The sequence below is a fragment of the Equus asinus genome, chromosome 7, assembly GCF_041296235.1.
Source record: "Equus asinus isolate D_3611 breed Donkey chromosome 7, EquAss-T2T_v2, whole genome shotgun sequence".
Lineage (NCBI taxonomy): Eukaryota > Metazoa > Chordata > Mammalia > Perissodactyla > Equidae > Equus > Equus asinus.
Genome location: NC_091796.1, coordinates 109,674,782 through 109,696,299, shown reverse-complemented (window position 1 = coordinate 109,696,299; position 21,518 = coordinate 109,674,782). Strand labels below are relative to the sequence as shown.

The window sequence follows — 21,518 nt, the reverse complement described above, 5'->3', positions numbered from 1 at the left end:
TGCTTCCATCCTGGGTGAAGCTTATTCTGCCAGGCTATATAGACCTCAAAGTGGCTCATATAATTAACTCACCCCAATTTGATTCATAGATTGATTATCGATTGTTTGCATTGACAGTTCTTGGCATAGCCAGCAGAAGTTCAGAAAAACCAACCAGACACCAGCTGGAATCTTCATTGAACCAGTGTTTGGAACCCATAGAGGCCCATTGGAACCCCTACCCAGGCTTCACTACATGCTTCTTGTGCCCCCACTGAGCTCTCCTGAAATCTGGACCTCCTTATGCTAGGTTGTTAGTCCAGAGATTTATATGGGCTGTTTCAAGCCTTAAGACTAGCTGTCTTAAAGGGGTACTGGTACATTCACTAGGTAAGAGAAATCTAAGGGGGATGCCCTAGGCAACAGGAACCAAGAGGGAATGTCCTAGGCAAGAGCAAACTAGGGTGGATGTCCTGGGCCAGGGGACCCTAGAGGGAACTTTGGAGGGTGTGGGGCAAGCTGACCTTTTTGATTTGGCTTTAAATTGGAAATAATTGTGTCTATAGATTCTGAACAAATCGTTTGATAGAGAAATGAGAGTCTGAACATGTTCAGCTCCCAAGAGAAGGGACACCAGCTCCTTCTGGCCAAAAGTTGTTCTCAGGTGATGGAGAACTTGGTGGAAGTATCGAAGGATCAGTCCACGAAACGTGCAGCCGTCCCACAGGAAACTCCTTCATGATCATTCACGTTAACTGATTAAAGGCTCGTCCGGGTACCTGCACATAAGGATCGGTCATCCAGCAATCTGAGTCCCCAAGGCAGTTTTAGACTGCTGGAGGGGGAAACCAAGGCATGCAGGAAGGTATTCACACCTTTCTAGGGAGTGGCTCTCACAAACAGCACATTTCCGACCCACTACACCATCGCTAGAAATTGTTCAGACTTTATGGTAAAATGAAACTAAAAGAAAAATGGGAAACCACTCTTCTAAAAACCAACCACTTCTCAAATGGGCAGCCTCTCATTGAAATTCTGGCTGACTTCACGCGGACACTTGAAAGTGCTTCACAAAATGGGCAAAACTGGAAACAACCGGCAAGATAATCCCAGATAAATTAAAATTACAGTGGCCACACTGGGGATGCTTTGAGCTTCCAACACTTATCTTCTTCACACTAGGTTTAAAGCCATGGACCAGAGAAAGCTTTAATCCATAAAGAGTTAAGTGTGCCACCTTCCATCACAATTGCTCAAAACCCCAATATTCTGGAATCTATAAAGATTTACAAAGAACAGAAATTCTTACTAAGCTTGTCTCCTGTCCTGAAGGCTTGGCATGATAACAGTTGGTCAAAAGTGCATTTACACCCCATTTTGTGGTCACAGATGCTTGGACAGAAATGCGACTTGCACTCCATCCGTGGCTAAGGGCCCCACCAAACTGCCACCAGCCTTGGGGGAGTTACGTTGGCCATTCGAAGGAGCACTCCAATTAGCTAATATCATTTAAAAAACGCACTTAAAAGCAATGACTTCAAAATTACAAAATAATTTTGTTGAAAGTTTTGTTGCAAAAAGCTAACAAAAAATTAAGTTATAAGATTAAGTTATTAAGAGAGAAGTGAAAGAAAAGTCTGTTAGGTCATGGCTTCACAGATGCCCCCATAACCTTTCTTTGAAGGAGGATGCAATATGAGACCCTCCCAGAGTTGACAAGACACTGAGAGATTTTCTGGGAAACTGCTACATTAAACATTCATGGATTTATCACCAGGAATGAACACGGCCAGGGATGGTAACTGTTTTTCACAGTGAAACCGGATAAGAGATTTGAAAAGATTTACCAACTTATGATCAGGAATTGGCCAAACTAGAAACTGATATTCAGAGGCTGATAGGAATTTTCTAATACAGGCCTCCTTCCCCAAGTTAAAATAAAACTAAGCACCGAGAGGGAATGAAGCAAGTGAAGGGTGATGTGCTTGGACGGTGATCAACCTGTGACACATGTTTAAGTTACAACCCAAATTCCTAGAAATTAAGAGCAACTGTCCTTAACTTACAAGTACAACATACAAGTATTAGAAAAACACTTGGGTTTATTCATGTTTTGTGCCATGCTGAGAAATTTTCTATGAGAAACTATAGGTTTCTAGACAGTATCTGTGGGTCCACCAATACACAGGAAGGTAATGTGAAAAATTAAAGAAAGCAAGATGTATGTTTTCAGTAAAGAAGATATAAGGAATGGAAATGGTTTTGTTTGTTTGTTTTCCTAAGAAGGTTAAATTTGCCCTCAAGTTCTAGTATGGAGGAAAGAAGACGTGGGAAAAATTCTCCAAGTAAAACTAAAGTTATAGGTTTGTGGAAAGGAGCCCTGAGCAGAGAGTTTGTGCATTGTCAGCTTGGCTACGACTAAAATGAATTTAACCAAGTGAATAAGTTTTAATATTAAAAGTAATCTGGTGCAAAAATTAGAATTTGGTTTCTTTCTCTTAAAGGGATACAGTTGGGCTTCTGCTCTGCTCTTCATAGAGAGTTTGTGAAAGGTTTTTCTTTACTTTTGAGCAGTGTGCCAGAAGGGAAAGGATTTTATGTCTTATCAAGATGAGTTTCCTGCATTGTTTCTGTCAGGTCTTTAATCACAGCAGCTAAGGATTTCCTGACAGATTTCTTATTTTCTATATTTGCCTGAAAATCCTTAATTGTCACCATGGTTAAATGGATAACTAAGCATTGTTTCACAGTGACCTAAGATTCTACTTGACCAAGTGTTTGAAAACTCTTTGATATTTTTGACAAGCTTCCCCAAAATTCAAATACTAAATAAAGACTAACTTTTAACCTGAAAGTAATTTTGAGAATTACCAGTGGGCCCTTGGAATATCTCATAGAATATGTTCTCATCTCCTGGAAAGCGGGAGATACTCCACTAACTAGGCTTGTTTGGTATGTTAGGTTACGTGGGAGGTATTGTCAAATAAGTATGCTAAGCATTCTTCTTGATACTGTTGCATGCATATGTTATTAACATAAGCATTTTAGAAACTATATGAAATTCTCGAAAAAATTTTCTATGGCTTTGTATAACACTATTAGTTGTAATTCTATTCAATAGCTTAACCCTGCTACCTTTCATCAGCACCACAGGAGAAAACTGATCATGGTTGCGTTTTATCATGTAATTTGACTTACAAATGTGTCTTACTTAAAGGATGAGCAGGGACGTTACTGGGATAGACATGCTGTCCAGGCTCAAGAATGTCCACCACTTTCTAATAACTCTGTTAAACATGGCAACAAAAAGAATTTTTGACACCACCACACAGATGTGTTTTTGGCCCAATAAAATATTCTTGGTGCTTAATAGAACACAATTGTCACTGCTCCGGCAGATACATAAATTAGCCATGGGGCACCTGACAAGTTGATTTCATGGGGAAAACAATACTTTTAGAAACTTTCTCCCACAGTGGCTCATAAAGCCATGCTTGTTTTGCAATATGCACAAAGTATAATCCAAGGAAACCACTTCCTGGGTCACAAACCAACTTTCCCCTTCCTAAGGGACCCTCTGAGGTATGGCCATTGGACTTTGTTCACATGCCACCATCTCCAGGATGTAAATGTCTTAGTGATGATCCGTGTGTTCTCACATCGGGTTGGTGCTTTTCCTTGTAGAAGAGCAATGGCTTTAGCAGTAGATATATTATTATTGGAAAGGACAATTCCTGTTTGGGGAATTCCTACTGAGTTACCGGGGAACTCACTTTGCAAGACAAATAATGAAACCTATTTGTGAGATTTGGCCAAACAATGCAACATTTTAACTAACAGCACAATCAAAACTCAGTTTGAAAAGCTTTGGGAAGCATTTCGTCCCTCATGGTCAGAACCTCTTCTGCTGGAGCTCCACGGCCTTAGATCTACACAGTTTGGGAAATATCGGCTGCCTCCTTTTGAAACAATAACAGGATGACTATGCAATTACATGAGGGAATGTGTGATCCACCTTTGCTCAAGGGAGATATCTGACATTATTGTCAAGGTCTCATTCAGGCACTTAAAAGAAAGAAAGGTTGGTAGCCATTCATACATCTAAAAGACATGAAACATTGGTAGCTGACTCCTTTCACAGCAGGAGACAAAGCTCCCAGGAGATGAAGACATTAAAGGTCATGGGCTACAACCTGGAGATTTCCCTTATTGGAAAAGACACCTGAAAAAGACCCTTTGCAACCTGGTTGGAAAGGACCACACCAGGTACTTTTAACCAATCTTGCACAGCAAAATTAAGAGGCATAGACTCGTGGATTCACAGTTCTCATTTTTAAAAAGGACTTCTCCACTTGTGTGGGTTTCAGCTCCTATTTCTGACACTGACTTCAACTGACCAAGACAAATCCCTCCACAACAGGATGAGAAGAAGATGGATCTGTTGTAGACAGATGTCCCAAGACTGCGGACCAGGCCTGTATTCCCAACCTTATATCTCCTCATTTAAACTCTTGCAACTGTTCCCTATGCAATACTTTACTTTCTTCCCCTCCAAATCTATAAGATAGATTATAACCTAATTTCAAAATCATTTAATTAAACACAAAAATGCCATTTAAGGTTTTCCTGATACTATGTTTGTTTTTTCAATCCACATCAGAATGGGCCTCTGATGGCAATGTCTTACAATGCTCACATTCCTTTGCTACACACAAAAATCAGTCCCGTTGTTGGATATGTGGCCAACTTCCCCTTTCTAATACATCTTGGGTACCTTGGTTGGTTGCTCTCTTTCAAGGTATGAACGAAAAGCCTTAAAGCAATTTATTATGATGGAAAGATCTAGTTCTGGTGTGCACAGTTCATCCAACATTACCAATTATGATCCTGAGACATGCCAATAGCCCATCCTATTAATGATCCCAGGCATGGCTACTCTTTTTCTGTTATTCAGACCATCCAATTATCCCAATAATTTTCAGATAAACAAAAAAACAGCTATTACAGTGAAAACTATGGGAAGTTGGACGCAAATGTGGGATGCCTATTGCCCAAGTCATGTGAGAACACTATCATATGTAAGGAAAGTGATTGGTTTGGAACAGACTGGTCTCATGGGCCAGGCATTCATTGGCAGTCTCCTAAAGGAACTCAATTGCTATGTGATCAAATTTCTGGTCTTGGCTACCACCCGGATGGCTAGGACACTGCACCATGGGCTTCTAATGGATGCAGAGAAGGATTTGCCCTGAGCCAACATCTGTTGTTGATCTTCCTCTCCTTATGGCCAGATGGACTCATTTACTATTCCACTGGTATGATCATCTAGTGGCTATATTCTTTCCTTCCTTGGGGCTAGAAGACATCATATCACATAGAGGCTCTGACTAAATTTACTCAACAACCCCTTAATGGTAGTCAACCTGGAATAGCCTTATAAAATACTGAAGTGTCTTTAGTGGGAAGGGCTGTCCTTCCAATTAGAATGGCCTTAGATAGTCTAACAGCATCCCAAGGTGGGACATGTGCACTCATTCAAACTGAATGCTGTTTTTAGACCTGATGAATCTTCCAATGTGTCCACTCTGCTAAAGCACATGGAAAAGCAGGTGAATGCCTTAAGCGACCCCACCCTCAGTCTGCATTTGTTTGATTGTCTCCCTTCAGGTACTGCTTCCCTTTTGACAACCAAATTATAATTCCTGTTTCTGGTACTCCTTGAAATTCTTGTAGTAGTCACAATATTCAAACTAATCACATCTCCCTTACTCAGTGCTGTAAGACTGGCATGCAGGCTAGAGCAATGATTGTACAGCAACTTGGGGTGGCTGACAGATCTTACAAACCTGGATGAATCTCCTCTTCTGGTAAGACTATGTCTAAAAAATCATTTGTAAAATAATCATTTCAAATATTCAGTCATCATGATTGTTACTGTACCTGTTCTATAATTGTAAACAATGTAAGCATAAGGACTCATGTAAAAGCACATGTGCAATGTTTGTGCAACAATGCAAAATTACTGAAAGGTTACATAACCTGTCACATGCATCCCCTGCTAATATGTACCTCTATGCTCGTCCACTCATCTGACTGTTTTCCCCCAACATGGATAACAGGGCAAATCAATGAGACAGAGGCCTAGTATCAAGGGACATGATGGACCCACGGCAGGCAGCAACCGCTCTGGCACCAAGAGACAATATTTTGATCATCAATGCTTTCTATCAAAACATTATTAATTCAAAAGGGAAAATAACAAATGAAAAGCAATAAGAAAAGTTAATATATTGAGGTATATGAGAAAGTCATTTGTTTTAAACCTAATTCCACTGGACCTTGGTGTTATGGAAAGGCCTGCCATGGCCTGTCAAGCATGAATTGTACATCTGCTTTAAACATTTATGGTGTGTCAAAGGTGAGAATGATGCCCTTAAAGATATGCCCCCAATATCGGCATTTCTTTATAGATGAGCATTTCCTCCCAGAAACTAAGGGTTCACGACTGACCATCTGTGCTCTTCTCATGGCCACTGACCTGCTGTGCTGGGAAACCATCTTGTGACCCTAGAAAAAGGGATATTCCTGTCATATGTGATGTATGTTCCCTGTACACCCGGCCACTCCCGAGTGCTTCCTCCCTTGGGGAAGGTCGTTCTCCTGGGCTATGTAGTCCTCAGATTGGCTCATGTAATAAACTCTCCCCCATTTTGATTTATACATTGACTATGGATTATTTGCATCAACATTTCCTGACCAGAAATTACATAGATGAATGTGCTTCTTATGTAACGGCAGCGATGCTCACAGCATGCTGAGCCCATGACTGAGGGAGGCTGCCTTCCGTGGGAGAGATGGCAAAACTGCGTGGGCGCCACGGAGAGGAGGCCGGGCCAGAGCCGCCGGGAGTGTGAGGTGGATTATCATGAATTCAACCCGGAGGGACCAGAGGGCACTCCCTTCACCAAGGCTGCTGCTGACGGCGTTTTCTGGGTGTCCACAGCAACATTCCGGGACCACAGGCTCCTCCATCACCTGGCCCTGCCCCATGCAGAGGTTCACTTCCCTCACCAGACCCCAGGGTACCCATGTGACGGCCTCCATGGGGACAGGGACACTGAGGGACCACCGCTGGGTCTCTGAGAGCAGGACCTAAGGAGACAGGGCTCCTCCTGGGAGTCAGGCCCAGGCACCGCTCAGCGTGGGGAATCCCCACAGAAGGATCAGGAAGATAGAGGGGAACAAGGGCATCCACCCAGCCCAGGCGCCAGACTCCAGGTGGAGCCTTCAAGCCCCTCATTGATGTGAGTGGAGCAGAGAGGAGCGCCCCCGCCCACAGAGCCTGGAGCTGCCTGCAGGCCATCAACGCAGGAGCAAACCAGCAGAGTAGCTGCAGAAGCCACTTGCTGTGGGGCGGCCCATGAACCACCAGACAGGATATGGGACCTGGACGTGGGTGCTGCTCTGAGAAACCCCAACTGTGGAAAGTGAGGATCTGACAGTAGGGGAGGCAGAGGGACCCGGAGGAGACCATTGGAGGACGCGGGTGGCTCTGGGGAGACCCGTGGCCAAAAAGTGCGACAGATAGCAATGGGTGGGAGGGCCAATTCCCCTTCTACATCTGAGGGGGCCTCCTAGAAGTTTCACTTCCTAAAGCCTTGGACTCTGCTCTTGGCCACCCTAAGGAGTCACAGTACAAGCCCCTGCCCACCAACCATTGGAAGGAGCCAAGCCCGCCCTCATGTCCAGTCTCATCCAGTCCTGGCCCCTGGCAATTCTGGGGTGGGGACCACTGTGCCCCCCAGGGGTCCCCGATCCAAGGCCTAACGTGGAGAATACGAGATGGCCCAGGGGTGCACACAGGGCCTTGGGTGTGCCGAGGCACTGCAAGTCATGAGACACTGAGGGTCTGCATCCCCCCACACACAGACAGCTGGGTCCTGGAGCACACATGGAAGGACAGGGACAGCACACTCTCTCTCTGACAGAGGAGACCTTTGGGTCCCAGTGACCACCATGGACTCTGTCCTTGCACATAACTTCTGTCTGTCCCCAGAGGACAGCTGTGCCTGGAAGAAAGCTTCCCTGGGACCCTGGGTGCTACCAGCCTTCCGTCAGAATTTCGGCCACAGATGGAGCCAGAGAGGGACAGAGGGAAGAGGCAGGGACCCAGAGGAAGACGGCTTTCTACTCGGGGGGCTGTCCTGGCAGGAGGACAGGATGAGGCCCTGGGCTGGGCTGCGGGCTGTGAGCAGGTCAGCCTGTGTCCACACTGCATGCTGACCGGGGCAGGGGGAGGTGTCCTCTGGGTATGGGGACCAGAGGGCTCAGGCGAGAGGCCCAGATGCCCCTGCCTGCATTGGGGCCGTCGGGCACAATCCCTGTGGGAGGGAGAGAGCGAAGAGAGGCACATGAGCCCAGGCTTCCTGCACTCTCCCCTGGGACCCTGGCATCAATTCACACCACCCCCACGCACCCACGTGAGGCAGCCTCGGCCTCGTCTGTACTCCCCCCAGGCTCTCTAACACAGAAACTACCCAGAAGAAAAGAGAACTTCAGGAAGCAAGCGGTGCGCCCTGCTTTCAGACCCATTCTTATTCTTTGCAGGGTCGTGGAGAGGGCATTCACACCTCCAGGACCCGGCTATGAACTCCTGTAAGCAGCAGTAGACACAGAGCACGAAGCCACGAGGAGCCACATCGCCTGGGGCTAGAGCAGGGATGGGAGAGGCCTCCTCAGCGAGCCAGGCTGGGCATGCAGGAGCCACCTCCACGGCCCCAACACTTGGTGAGTGGGGTCCCCACGGAGCGGGGGGAAGGGAGTAGAGTGGAGGCACTGGAGCAGGCAACAGGAGCTGCAGAGAGCCCAGGCACCCAGGGACGACTCTGAGGGGCTCGAGCAGCTGAGCCAGCACAAGGGAGAGTAGGCTGCCCACGGGCCACAGTGCCGCCCCAACAGAGGCACCATGGAGCCATTAGCAGATGCGCCCACACCAACAGAGATGGACGCAGCAGAGACCAGGGATGTCGACTGGGCGGGAGGACCCAAGGCCTTAAAGGAATGTGATGGGCTGGAGGCCAGAAGCCTGAGGGCTGCGCTTGGCCAGCTGTGCTGAGGGCAGGACCAGCCAGGACCTGAGCTGCTGCAGCATGGACGCCAGGATGCACAGATGGGTCTGAGCACAGAGAGGGGGCTGCCTCAGAGCAGGGGAGGAAGAGGACCTCCAGGTGGCCTAAGGGTCCTGTCCAGGCCTAGGAGCTGACTCAAGCTCCAGGGCAGGGCCTGAGGGGGCAGTCGCAGGGTCCTGGGCTACGACTGGGACCGAGGGCAGCAGGTGAGCCAGGAGCAGAGCCCAAGGGACCAATGGGGGCTCCTGTGTGCTCAGCACTCAGATCACACAGTGCTGGGCAGGAGCTCAGTGGTTACAGGTGGGGCATCAGAAGCCAGGCAGTGAGGATCCAGAGCAGGAGCCTGGGCTGCAGGGCTGGGAGCTGGTGGGCAAGGCAAGATGACCCAGCAACGGAGAGAGCACGCTCCCGAGGGGGCTTCCAGATGGGGCTTCTGAGGGCAGTGAGGGGCGCAGAGAGGGTGAGGCCGGGCTGGGGCCAGGAGCTCCTCCCGGAGGACACCAGGGCAGGAAGGGCTCTGCCAGGGGAGAGCTGGCCAGAGAGAATGTGGGCACCAGGTGGCTCCAGGAGGCAAAGCCCAGTGCTGGGAAAGGACTGTGCCCAGGATGGAGGGCAAACCTGGGCCGAGGGCTCTGGGAGATGCAGGAGGGGCAGAGGCAGCCCTGGGCTGACCCAGCAGCCTGGGGCTGAGCTCAGGGACCTGCGCTGTGGGAAAGGGATTGTAGGTCAGGGCAGGAAGGATGCTGCTGTGGACCTGGAGCTCCAGGAATGAGGGATAGAACAGCTACAGGTGAGCAGGGGAAGGTAGAAGGACACAAGCGGGCAGTAGACGGCCCCAAGAGATGAAGTGGGGCAGGTAGAGCAGCTACAGGTGAGCAGAAGGCTGGGAGGGCAGGAGGGCAGGGGCTGTCCTGGAGCTCGGTGGGGAGCAGGCAGAGCAGCTACAGGTGAGCAGGGGCAGGTGGGAGGGCAGGAGGGGCAGGGGGCTTTCCAGGAGCTCCGAGGGAGCAGGCAAAGCAGTTATAGGGGAGCCAGGGCAGGTGGGAGGGCTGGAGGGGCAGGGGCCTGTCCTGGAGCTCGTGGGGAGCAGGCAGATCAGCTACAGGTGAGCAGGGGCAGGTGGGAGGGCAGCAGGGGCAGGGGGCTGTCCAGGAGCTCCGAGGGAGCAGGCAAAGCAGTTATAGGGGAGCCAGGGCAGGTGGGAGGGCTAGAGGGGCAGGAGGCTGTCCTGCAGCTCGTGGGGAGCAGGCAGAGCAGCTACAGGTGAGCCGAGGCAGGTGGGAGGGCAGGAGGGTCGGGGGCTGCCCAGGCGCTCTGAGGGAGCTGGCAGGGCAGCTACAGGTGAGCAGGGGCAAGTGGGAGGGCAGGAGGGGCATGGGGCTGTCCTGGAGCTCCAGGGGAGCAGGCAGGGCAGCTACAGGTGAGCAGGGGCAGGTGGGAGGGCCAGTGGCAAGGGGCTGCGCTGAAACTACATTGGGTCAGGCCGAGCTTGGCAGAAGGGGCGGGTGGCAGCCCAGGATCTCCAGGGACAGTGAGGCAGATGGCCTGAGGTAAACAGGGCCCTGCAGAGGCAGGAGCAAAGTAGGTACAAGGAGCAGAGACAGCAGGTGGCTCCCAGGGCTCAAGTGGAGCTCCCTGTGCCAAGAGGAGAGTGTGAGCTGGTAGAGGGCCGGGTGGGTGGTGACTTGGGATAGAGAGGTGACCCTGGGATGGAAGGTGTCTGGGGCTGAATGGGCTGGGGGCATCCCTGAGGGGACAGCATGAGATGCAGTTCCAGGGCCCAGGGGCACCAGCCCTGTTCCAGGGGCTTGTGGGGATATGAGACAGGAGGGGTAGACGTGCAGAAGCAGTGTGGGGTGGCACATGGCTGTCAACATGGCAGAGGGAAGAGCGAGGGTCCCCTTGGGGCCTAAGCCAGTGCTGCCAGCCTGGGGAGAGTCCAGGCAGGGCCCTGGGGCTGAGCAGACAGGACTCAGGGGAGCGGGAGACAGGCTGGGCCTGGCTGTTGGGGTTGGAGGCTGCACCCTGGCCCACAGGGGGGCCTGGGGAGGCTGGCACCGAGAGGAGAGGAGCGCCGAGGGCAGTGCAGGGCTCCCGCCTGCGCCCAGGGGCCGGCTGTGCTGGGGAAGGACCACGGCTGGAGGAGGGCTCTGCAGTGAGCAAGGAGCTGGACAGGCCCAAGAGCAGGGAGGGCGGAGGGCAGGTGGCACTGGCAGGGAGGGGCCGGAGGTGAGCTCAGGAAGCCGGGCCAGGAGGACCTGAGGAGGGAGGGGGCCCAGAAGCAGACGCAAGAGTCTGGGCTGGGGGCCCACAGAGACAGGAAGGGAGGGGGACAAGGAGACTCCCAGGGACGGGGTCCAGGACAGGGATGGGGTCCAGGGAGGGGACGGGGTCCAGGGAGGGGACGGGTACACAGTAGGCTCGGGGAGGGTCGGGGATGAGCACTCATGGTGCTGTGACTGCAGAGCCGACTCAGAAGACACAGGGCCTGGTGAGCAGACAGGTCATGATGAGGGCTCCGGGCCGAGGGCCAGGAGCCGACACAGGCATGTGGGGCAGAGGCCCACCACACCTGAGGAGGGGCCGCTGTGTCAGGAAGGGCCGGGCTGGGGCCACAGGAGTAGATTGTGGGACCAGCAGAAGAGGGCCAGGAGAGGGGCCTCCGGTCAGGGCTCAGACAGGAGCATGCGGCCTGCGCAGGGACGAGGGGAAGAGGCCCTGGGGGCTTTAATCCAGGTGGTCAACCAGTGCTGAGTGGGTGACCAGTCCAGAGCCCATAGCTGCAGAGGTGCCAGCGCTGGGGGACAGGGAGCCACGCAGGGCATTTAGTCTGAAGACTATCCGGAAGCACATAGGCGCTGGACTTAGCAGTGCTCAGGCCTGGGCACCTGACGCCCTCCCCGGACCCTCACAGGGGAAGGCCCTGGTGTAACATGCCTCCTCTCCTGCAGCCTCCACCACGCCCCCGAAGGTCTTCCAGCTGGCCTCACATTCTGCGGGCACATCTGACTCCACGGTGGCCCTGGGCTGCCTGGTCTCCAGCTACTTCCCAGAGCCGGTGACCGTGTCCTGGAACTCAGGCACACTGACCAGCGGCGTGCACACCTTCCCATCTGTCCGGCAGTCCTCGGGGCTCTACTCCCTCAGCAGCATGGTGACCGTGCCTGCCAGCAGCTTGAAGAGCCAGACCTACATCTGCAACGTAGCCCACCCGGCCAGCAGCACCAAGGTGGACAAGAAAATCGGTGAGAGGAGGGGCCGCAGGGAGGGCATTTCCTGCGAGACAGGCCAGGCTCTGCCCTCCTGCCTGGACCCCAGGGCAGCAGGGGAGGCCTCCCGAGCAAAGGGAGGGGTCCTCTGGGCGTTTCTGCCATGCCCAGAGCAGGGGCAGGCTGGACAGCCCTAACCCAGCCCCTCGGGCCACAGGAGGCATGCTGGTCTCAGACCTGCCAAAACCTGGCCCTGACGTCAGCTCACCCCAGGGCCGTCTCCCTCCAGGCCCAGTAACCCCCGTCTGTTCTCTCTGCAGTCATAAAAGAGCCTTGCTGCTGCCCCAAATGTCCAGGTGAGTCAGCCAAGCCTCATCCTTTACCCCCAGGAATTGGCCCGAGCACAGGTGTGGCCTATGGGAGACCCGAGAGAAGGCCCGCTCAGGAACTGATCCCCTGTCACCATGTCTCCCATGTCAGATTCTAAATTCCTAGGAGGGCCTTCGGTCTTCATCTTCCCCCCGAATCCCAAGGACACCCTCATGATCTCCCGAACGCCCGAGGTCACCTGCGTGGTGGTGGACGTGAGCCAGGAGAACCCTGATGTCAAGTTCAACTGGTACGTGGACGGGGTGGAGGCACACACAGCCACGACAAAGGCGAAGGAGAAGCAGGATAACAGCACTTACCGCGTGGTCAGCGTCCTCCCCATCCAGCACCAGGACTGGCGGAGGGGTAAGGAGTTCAAGTGTAAGGTCAACAACAGAGCCCTCCCAGCCCCCGTCGAGAGGACCATCACCAAGGCCAAAGGTGAGGGCAGGGCAGACAAGCATGGGGAGCATGCCACGGGGCCACCCAGGGAGTGACCATCTGTGCTAACACCTACCCAACAGGAGAGCTTCAGGACCCAAAGGTGTACGTCCTGGCCCCACACCGAGAGGAGGTGACCAAGAACACGGTCAGTGTGACCTGCCTCGTCAAAGACTTCTACCCACCTGACATCAACGTCGAGTGGCAGAGTAATGAGGAGCCAGAGCCAGAGGTCAAGTACAGCACCACCCCAGCCCAGCTGGATGGCGACGGGTCCTACTTCCTGTACAGCAAGCTCACTGTGGAGACGGACAGGTGGGAGCAGGGAGAGTCATTCACGTGTGTGGTGATGCACGAAGCTATCCGCCATACCTACAGGCAGAAGAGCATCACCAAGTCTCCGGGTAAATGAGCCACGCGCCCAGCACCCGGAGAGCTGTCCCTCCTTCCCCACAGGCTCTCCGGGACCCGCGAGGACACCTGAGCCCCCACCCTGTGTACATACCTCCCGGGCACCCGGCATGAAATAAAGCACCCAGCATGGCCCTGGGACCCTGCGACGCGGTCGTGGTTCTTTCTGAGGCAGAGCTCTGGCATTTGGCCAGGCCTGCAGGCAGCGGGGCAGCCAGGCTCCAAGGCCACATTGTCACTATTAGGGGAGAGTGGGTCCCATTCAGGCCAGACCCAGAGTATGGGGCTCTGTGCAGGCCGCCCAGGAGAGCAGGAGGGGCTGCCGAGCGGGCAAGGGCCTCGTCAGAGGCGGCAGCTCCTCTAGGCCGCCCTCCTGCCAGCAGCAGCTTGGGGCTGGAGGGTGGCCAGGGAACAAAAGAAGCCCCTCCAGAGCCCTTCAGGGAAATGCACGTGAGGGCGTCCCTCCTCTGTAGGAGCCTGAGCTGTGGGACCATGGCCCATCCTTGTCCCCCAGGATCCCTGTCCACTGAGTCACTCGAGAGCTCTGCCTGGTGGCTCTGGCCCGCACGAGAGGCTTGCAGGCCCGTGGTGTGGGGACAGGCCCTCCTTTGCCCTCAGGCACTCCAAGATCAGGCCCTCACCCTCCCTCAGGTGAGGGGGCTCTACCTGACCTTGTCCTGCCTGGGGCCAGGCCTATCTACTCAAGGGGACAACACTCCCGGTCCCCAAGGGGCGAAGAGGTGGCCCAGAGTGCCCGGGGAGGGGCCGTCCCTCACTCCCATGTGGATACTGAGCCCACAGCCATTGAAAACCAGCTCCTCTCACTGAGCAGTGCCAGCCCACACACCAGCTCCACACACACGCACACAGACCTGGCCTTGCACACTGGGGCCTCACACAAGGGCAATCTGCACATGCCCAACAGAGCATTGAGCCTGGTCTCCTGAACCCTCAGCCTGGACACCAGATGGCCCCACCCCTTCCCACACCCGGTGGGCTGCCCAGTGCTTGTCCTCACACTGACCACATGACCAGCTCCGAAAACCAGCCCTACACTTCTCCAGGGCACAAACCCACACCCTAACACTCAGAAAACCCCACACCCAGCTGTCCCCAGCACTCCCACGGCTCATGCACTGGGGACACATCCAATCCTGTCTCAGCCCTTCCCTGGGGCAGAGGCCCAGTGGGCCACAGGCTCTGCTGACCCTCCCGCCCTCAGGCCTGGTCCCCAGGAGAGAGGAGGCGGGGCCTGAGCCTCCATCCTGCAGGGTTCGGGCGCCTTCTCGCCAGAGGGCCCAGCACAAGGCAGAGCAGAGGAGACAGTTGGTCCCCCACTGGCCTGCCTGAGTCCTGGGTCAGGGGTGACTGGCTGAGACTTGGGGTCCCAGCTGGAGGAATGGGGGACTGAGGTTACAGCACAGAGACTGACCTCAGGACCCGCTGGCCCAGCCCAGCTGAGGGATCCCACCTGCCCCACCCACTCTACTACAGAGAGAATCACCCCCCGAGGCCCCGCTGACCCTGCCCAGCCCCCTCGGGCAGGCACAGCACTGACCACCCGCTCCCTGTGCAGAGATGGTCCTGGACGAGAGCTGTGCCGAGACCCAGGACGGGGAGCTGGACGGGCTGTGGACCACCATTTCCATCTTCATCACGCTCTTCCTGCTCAGCGTGTGCTACAGCGCCACCGTCACCCTCTTCAAGGTGGGCCAGGCCGTCCCCATGTCACCCCCTCACTGTCACCATGCTGTCCCCACACGGTCCTCACCATGTCCCCTCACTCCCCCCATCATGTTTTCACACTGTCCCACACTCTTCCCACACCATCCCATTGCTGTCCCATCACCGTCCCCTCAATTTCTCCACACTGTACCACACTATCCCATCACTGTCCCCAAATTACCACTGACTGTCCCAAAATTTTCACTGCACTGTCCTCACAGTCCCCTCACTGTCCCCTCACTCCCCTTGCTATCACATCATTAACTGCACCATGTCCCCTCTTTATCCCCTCGCTGTCCCCACTTTGTCCCCTTGCTGTCTCCCCTTTAACCCCCACCGTCAGGTGGCCCGGGTGCAGGGCAGGCAGGACCTGGCAGAGGCCGGCGTTGGGTCCAGGCCGCGCTCACCCCTGGCCCGCCCGCTGCAGGTGAAATGGATCTTCTCCTCGGTGGTGGAGCTGAAGCGGACGATCGTCCCTGACTATATGAACATGATCGGGCAGGGGGCCTAGGGTCACTCACCTCGGCGGGCGTCCAAGGCCACCCCAGACGTTAGCCAGCGTCCAGGTCCAGCAGCTCATGCTGTGCAGACCTGTTCCTCTGCCTTCAGACCTCACCAGACTCGGACCTACCACCCTCTGACCTTATGGCCACCTTTGGCCTGCACCACACCCTCTGGCCTTGCAGCCACTGCACGCTACATCCTGCCCCTTGACTGCCAGCGGAGAATGGAGTGAACAGGAGTTGAAACCCAAGCACAGCTGATGGACCACGACTGGCCCCTGCATAGCAGCCACCACAAAAGGCCAGGGCCATGTGGACGCTGAGGCCTTGGGTCCAAGTGTCCCTTACCAGGACGGACCCAGGGTTGCAGTGTCAGTCACCCTGGGGAAGGTGGAGGGCCAGCCTTCCTGTGGCTGTCTGGGCAGGGACAGGCCTTCCTGTGAATCACATCCCTGCTGGGCTCCTGGATGCAGGAGGAAACACCTGGTTTCAGATCCTTGAGTGGGAGCATCTGCCACAAGGCCCGGAGGCCCCGGGGCCATCGTCCACCAGCAGGGAAGCTTCTCGATGTGCCCCTCACGGTCACTCGGATCACCGTCACCTGAAGAGACTGCTAGGAGGAGGGCCTGCACCCATGGCCATGGCAGGAACCCTGGCAGGTGGGGGTAGCACCACTGGGGAGGGTCAGCCTCCAGCCAGACGGCCCCATGGGGAGGGGCCCGAGTCCCCTTCCACAGGAACTCCAAGTTGCTCCACGGGGCATGGGGAAGAGACAAGAACACCGAGGAGAGAGCCGGGGCCTCAGGTAGTCAAGGCAGGTGGACCCAACGAGACCCCGACCTCACCGCCCCAGGAACCAGTGCCCCCTCACGTCTCTGAGCAAAGGGCAAGTCAGCATCTCTGGACGGGGAGGACACGGCTGCCCACGGGAAGCAGAGGCGGCCCCGCCCCGCCTGCCAGGGCCCTGCACAGACAGACGGCTCAAAGGAAAGCCCACAGTGGGAGCTTGGGTAGCTTTTCGACTTCTTGAAGTTTCTGTAGCCCATCGATTGCCTTTACAGTTTCTTTTTCTAAAACAACAATAAAATATCCTGGAAAATTCCATAACTGCCTATGTTGACGCCTCGTGGAACCCACAGCCTGGCCGAGTCGTGCATTGGGGCTCCGTCCACACCCTCACAGCTCCATGACCTTCCAGCCCTCCCTCCCCTCCTGCCCTCGGCTCTCCAGCCCCCGGGGTTCCATGGGTGAGGAGGGCGGCCCGGAAACGGTGTGATGAGGAGGGAGGGGGTACACAAGCCTTGTGGGGAGCAGGACCAGCCCGGGCCCGGGCAGGAGGAGCGTCCAGCACTGGCCCAGGCCTGAGCCAGGACCGCATGTGGGGTTGTATTAGTCACCATGAATGGCTGTAACAAACCACGTGGGTGGCCTGAACACCAGACATTTGTCCTCACACATTCTGGAGGCGGGACACCCCAGATCAGGGCGTCAGCAGGGGATTCTCCTGAGGCCACTCTCTGGGGCATGTAGACGGCCTCTTCTCCCCACGTCCTCGCATCGTCCTCCCTCTGCGAGTTTCTGCGTCCTGACCCCTTATCTTGTAAGGACCCCAGTCCTATTGGATCAGGGCCCACCCCGTTGTAACTTATTACCCCTTGAAGGACCCAGGCTCCAGATACAGCCACATTCTGAGGTCCTGGGGTCAGGGCTTCAAGATTGGAATTTGGACGACACAATTTAGCCCCAAACAGGGGCGTCAGTCCCAGCAACACAAACACACAGCGCACTGTCCCAAACACTCAGCTATCGGTTACCTGGGTCCCTCACGCTGCCTCCCACCCAGAGTCTCTGCTCATGCTGTTCCCTTCTGCCGGAGTACCTTCCCTCTACACACCCCGCAAACTCCTACACACCCTTCTCTTAGCTCTGAGCTCCAGGCCTCCTCTCAGTCTTCTCAAATGCACCCAGCAGAATGCTCCCCACCACCCAGGGCCTGGTCTGTGCCGGCCTTTGCCACTCAGTATCCCCCTGCGTCCACTCCCCAGACACAAAAAAGATCATCCCGCAAACAGCAAATTGAGGACACCATGATGAGTGCATAGGGGAAAGTGCCGGGAGCTGAGAGGCCCCACAACCAAAGGGACTGAGGGAGGCTTTCCCAGGGAGCAGCTGACGCAGAGTCTGGAGGAACGGGGTGCCCGGCCTCGCCCCGCTCTGCTCCTCAGCACCAGGTCACCTGCGTCCCCGCCCTGTCACAGAACTTCCTGGGCCCAGGATACATGGGCCCATGTGGGAGAAGACATTTGAAACATGTTAAAGGACTGATTGTAAATCATGGTGTGATCACCATCTCATGTAGGCAGACAACGAACACATTTCAAAGACTTCATTGAACTCAGCAATTAAGGGCTTATAACCAGCTCTAAGTAGAATTCAAACTACCTCGTGGATGTAGTGGAACCAAGAATGCTAAAGGACCTTGTGAATAGAGGCATTTTCAAATGCATCTGATTTGTCCTCCTGAGAGAGGGAGGAGTCAACCATCCTTCCAAGAAGAGCGTTCCCATGGCCTTGATTCTCTACAACTGGCAGAGTTGTAAAATAGCCCAAAGATGGTGGAAAGGGCGGAGCCCCCGCCACTCACATCACCTGGGGGGGCGGGACACTGCCTTGCTTCCCACTGAAGACAGAAGTCACCTTTGGTCCATTTCAAAGTCTGTCCCAATATTTCCTACAGACATGCAACTGACAACGTGTCCAGAATATGCAGGGAACTCCTGCAAATCAATTACAGAAACCACACAGTTCCGTAGAGAAATGGCCAAGAGCATTGAACAGGCGTCTCCCGGAAGACATCCAAATAGCCTGAAACCGAGGGAAAGGAGGCTGAGCCACGCTGGTTATAAGGGAATGAGAATGAAAACCACGTGAGAGAAAGCAGTTCCGATTCCCAGGTCGGGGAGCAGCTTGCACCAGACGAAGCCCCTGCGGACGCAACCGTGAACTCGGGAAACAGTGCAAAGCGGCAACGGTGTGAAGGCGCTGGGGAACAGCCAAGGAGGCAGACGCTGGACAGGATCTCCCCTTGAAAGCTTTGTCAGAAGGTGCTCCCGCCTCCACGGGACAGGTGCAAGTGGAACACAGCTGACGCTGCAGCCGTCCCGGAGAGGGGTCAGGTCACAGGATTCAGGGCTGCATCTCAAGAGCAGCTGGCAAGGCGGGGAGATGTGCATAAAATGGGGAGCCACAGCAGGGGAACCCAAAAACCTGCTTGTAACCTTTGCTCCAGGGCTGGGCTGGCCCCTAATGGCCTGTGTAGGGAGCCCCACAGGGCCCCGCCAAAACACCAGCTGGGACGTCGGGACATCTGCCGGGATTTGAGCTCCGGCCACCACACGGCAGGCAGACAAGGAGTCTGAGTCTCGTCGAGCTGACGGCCTCCTGACGTCAGAACCAGCACTATTCTAGGCCGGGGACCTCAGACGGCAGCAGCGAAACTTCCTCCTCCCGACAGGAGCCAGCCCTCCCAGACGGGAAGGAGGAGGAGTGGGCAGGCTGGGACCTGCAAGGGGAGGCCGGGTCCAGGCCCCTGGGGAGGAGCCGGCCATCTGCTGAGGGAGCCGGCAAGCCCCAGGCAGCCCTCGGCCCTGCTCGGACACGGCCAGGCGGGGTCTCGTCCTCCACATCACCACCCTTAGGTCGCCTGCCAGCTGGCCGGCTGGCCACTCCTCCAGACAAGCAGATACCCTGCAGCCAGGGAGCCAGCAGGTCAGCATCTGCCCGACAGTGGGGTTTTGGGCAGGAGCAGACCCTTTGCACAGCCAGGGGCCGGGCACCACAGCCTGAGGAAGAGAACCGGGGTCCCACGTGGACAGAGGCTGAGGGTCAGGCCCTTCAGAGCTGAGTCCAGAGCGGCCATCTGTGCAGATCCCACCGGGCCTCCTGTTCGGGAAGACAATCTACTGAAGTTATCAGGGGTGGACGCCAGGGACAGGTACCCCTTACCTGACCTCCTTCCCTGCTTCTAGAATGTTCTCTCCTCAGGGGGCCATGGACTCAGACGCAGAAGATCCTCATGTTTCTTCCAGGTGGACTTAGGGGTGAGGTGTGACAGGACACTCAGGGTACTGTTCACCCCACACGTCCAGGGATGACTTTGGTCAACACGGAAGGTTCTGGAAGGACTGGGACAAGACTCTCGCTGTGAAGCTCCCCGAGTGCATAACCCCGAGAGGGCTGTGTGGTCTGGAGACCGGAGGACTCCCTCTACCTGTCTCGACCACACCTGCTCAGGCCAAAAGGGGGGACCTGGCACCAGCTGTTCTGAGATCCAGGGACAGTGGGCCAGGCCAAGAAACGGTCAGGACGCAGCAGTCGCCCTGCACCTGTTGCTGGACAGAGGGCCTGGGGTTCAGGAGTGGGACGTGCATGCCCAGCACACCCGGGGTCTCAGCAGAAAGCTGCCAACATCTCAGTTACAGAGGAGGGGGCTTAATTTTTGTGCGTATTTTTATGAGCCCAAGATAAGCCTTTGTTTCCCTTCTTACTCAAATGCCCTCAACTTGCTGCTCGGCCAAGAAAGGGTCCGCTCTGGGTGCTGATGAGGACCGTGGAGCAGCCATGGCCATCCCATGGGCCGCAGACTGCATGCGTGGCCTGGGGGTTACTTAAAAATAAGGACATGCTGCCCACCCCACTTCCCACACATGCACACAGCGGTCTGCAGGAGTCACTCCAGGAGGGCCCGGTGCCCTGGAGATTCACGCTGCCCGGCGATCCTCACGGACACACCTGTTCAGAAAACACCACAATTATTGGTGAGACACTGAACACACGAATGGACAGCGGCCAGACTGCTCTTGAGCACAGAGCCCTGACCACCACCTGCAGCCTCCCAGGCAGCCGAGCCCTCGTCGCGGGAACCGGGGGGTAGAAGCCTGCTCTCTGCGCTCAGACCTGCAGGACGTCAGGCCTCGGTCTCCAGGACAGCCCGGGAGTGAACAGCCACCCGTGCATTGCCCCAAACCTCCGGGCCTGGTCAGTGACTGCCGGCTTCACTGATTTCGTCCCCACTACGGATTTAGGATGGACCAGAGAGAGCCCGATGTGCTCCCAGCAATCACAGACACCCCGCCTCCCCAGGACCCCATCAGGTGCCCCCGAGCGCCCCCGTCCTATAAAGAAGCTTTCTATACATAGGAAACATTTTAACCTATCAACATGGATGTTATATTATATCTTTACATTACACATATCAGGTGCCCCCGAGCGCCCCCGTCCTATAAAGAAGCTTTCTATACATAGGAAACATTTTAACCTATCAACATGGATGTTATATAATATCTTTACATTACACATATACGTTATAGACACGTCTAGGATATACGATGTATGCACACAGTAACAACTCACATTGCGCATGCAACAGCACAGCAAAGGCGCCCCGGAGCCCTGGCGGCAGCAGCTGCGGATAATCAGCCTTGGTTCTTCCCTTTAGGGCGATATTCATTTCCACACTGTTTTAGGAGACATGAGTTTTGTGACAATAACTCACAATCACGGTCACAACCAACCCCAAATATGCCTTCAGTCCTGGACACAACAGGGACAAAGGGGAAGCTGGCAAGCATCCAGCATAAGGCGGAGGGGGACAAGGGCGGGGAGGTGGGTCACCTGAAGAAATAGGCAGAGACGGGCAGACCAAGGGCCCCCAGAACCCCAGAGCAGCAGGTCTGCAGGGAGCTCCCTCCCAG

General features: G+C 55.0%; 3 gene segments (V, D, J or C); all 3 read left to right on the top strand.

Moving 5' to 3' along the window:
- The window catches only part of LOC106827306 (immunoglobulin heavy constant alpha-like), a 678,397-nt gene that overhangs the window by 600,071 nt on the left and 56,808 nt on the right, over positions 1-21,518 (top strand).
- On the top strand, positions 8,350-13,686 carry LOC106846429 (immunoglobulin gamma-1 heavy chain-like). The segment is given in 5 exon segments: positions 8,350-8,766; positions 12,059-12,352; positions 12,637-12,672; positions 12,797-13,126; positions 13,210-13,686. Coding segments are annotated over 5 exon segments (1,056 nt in total).
- LOC139045755 (immunoglobulin heavy constant gamma 1-like) lies at positions 14,965-16,877 on the top strand. The segment is given in 2 exon segments: positions 14,965-15,244; positions 15,606-16,877. Coding segments are annotated over 2 exon segments (297 nt in total).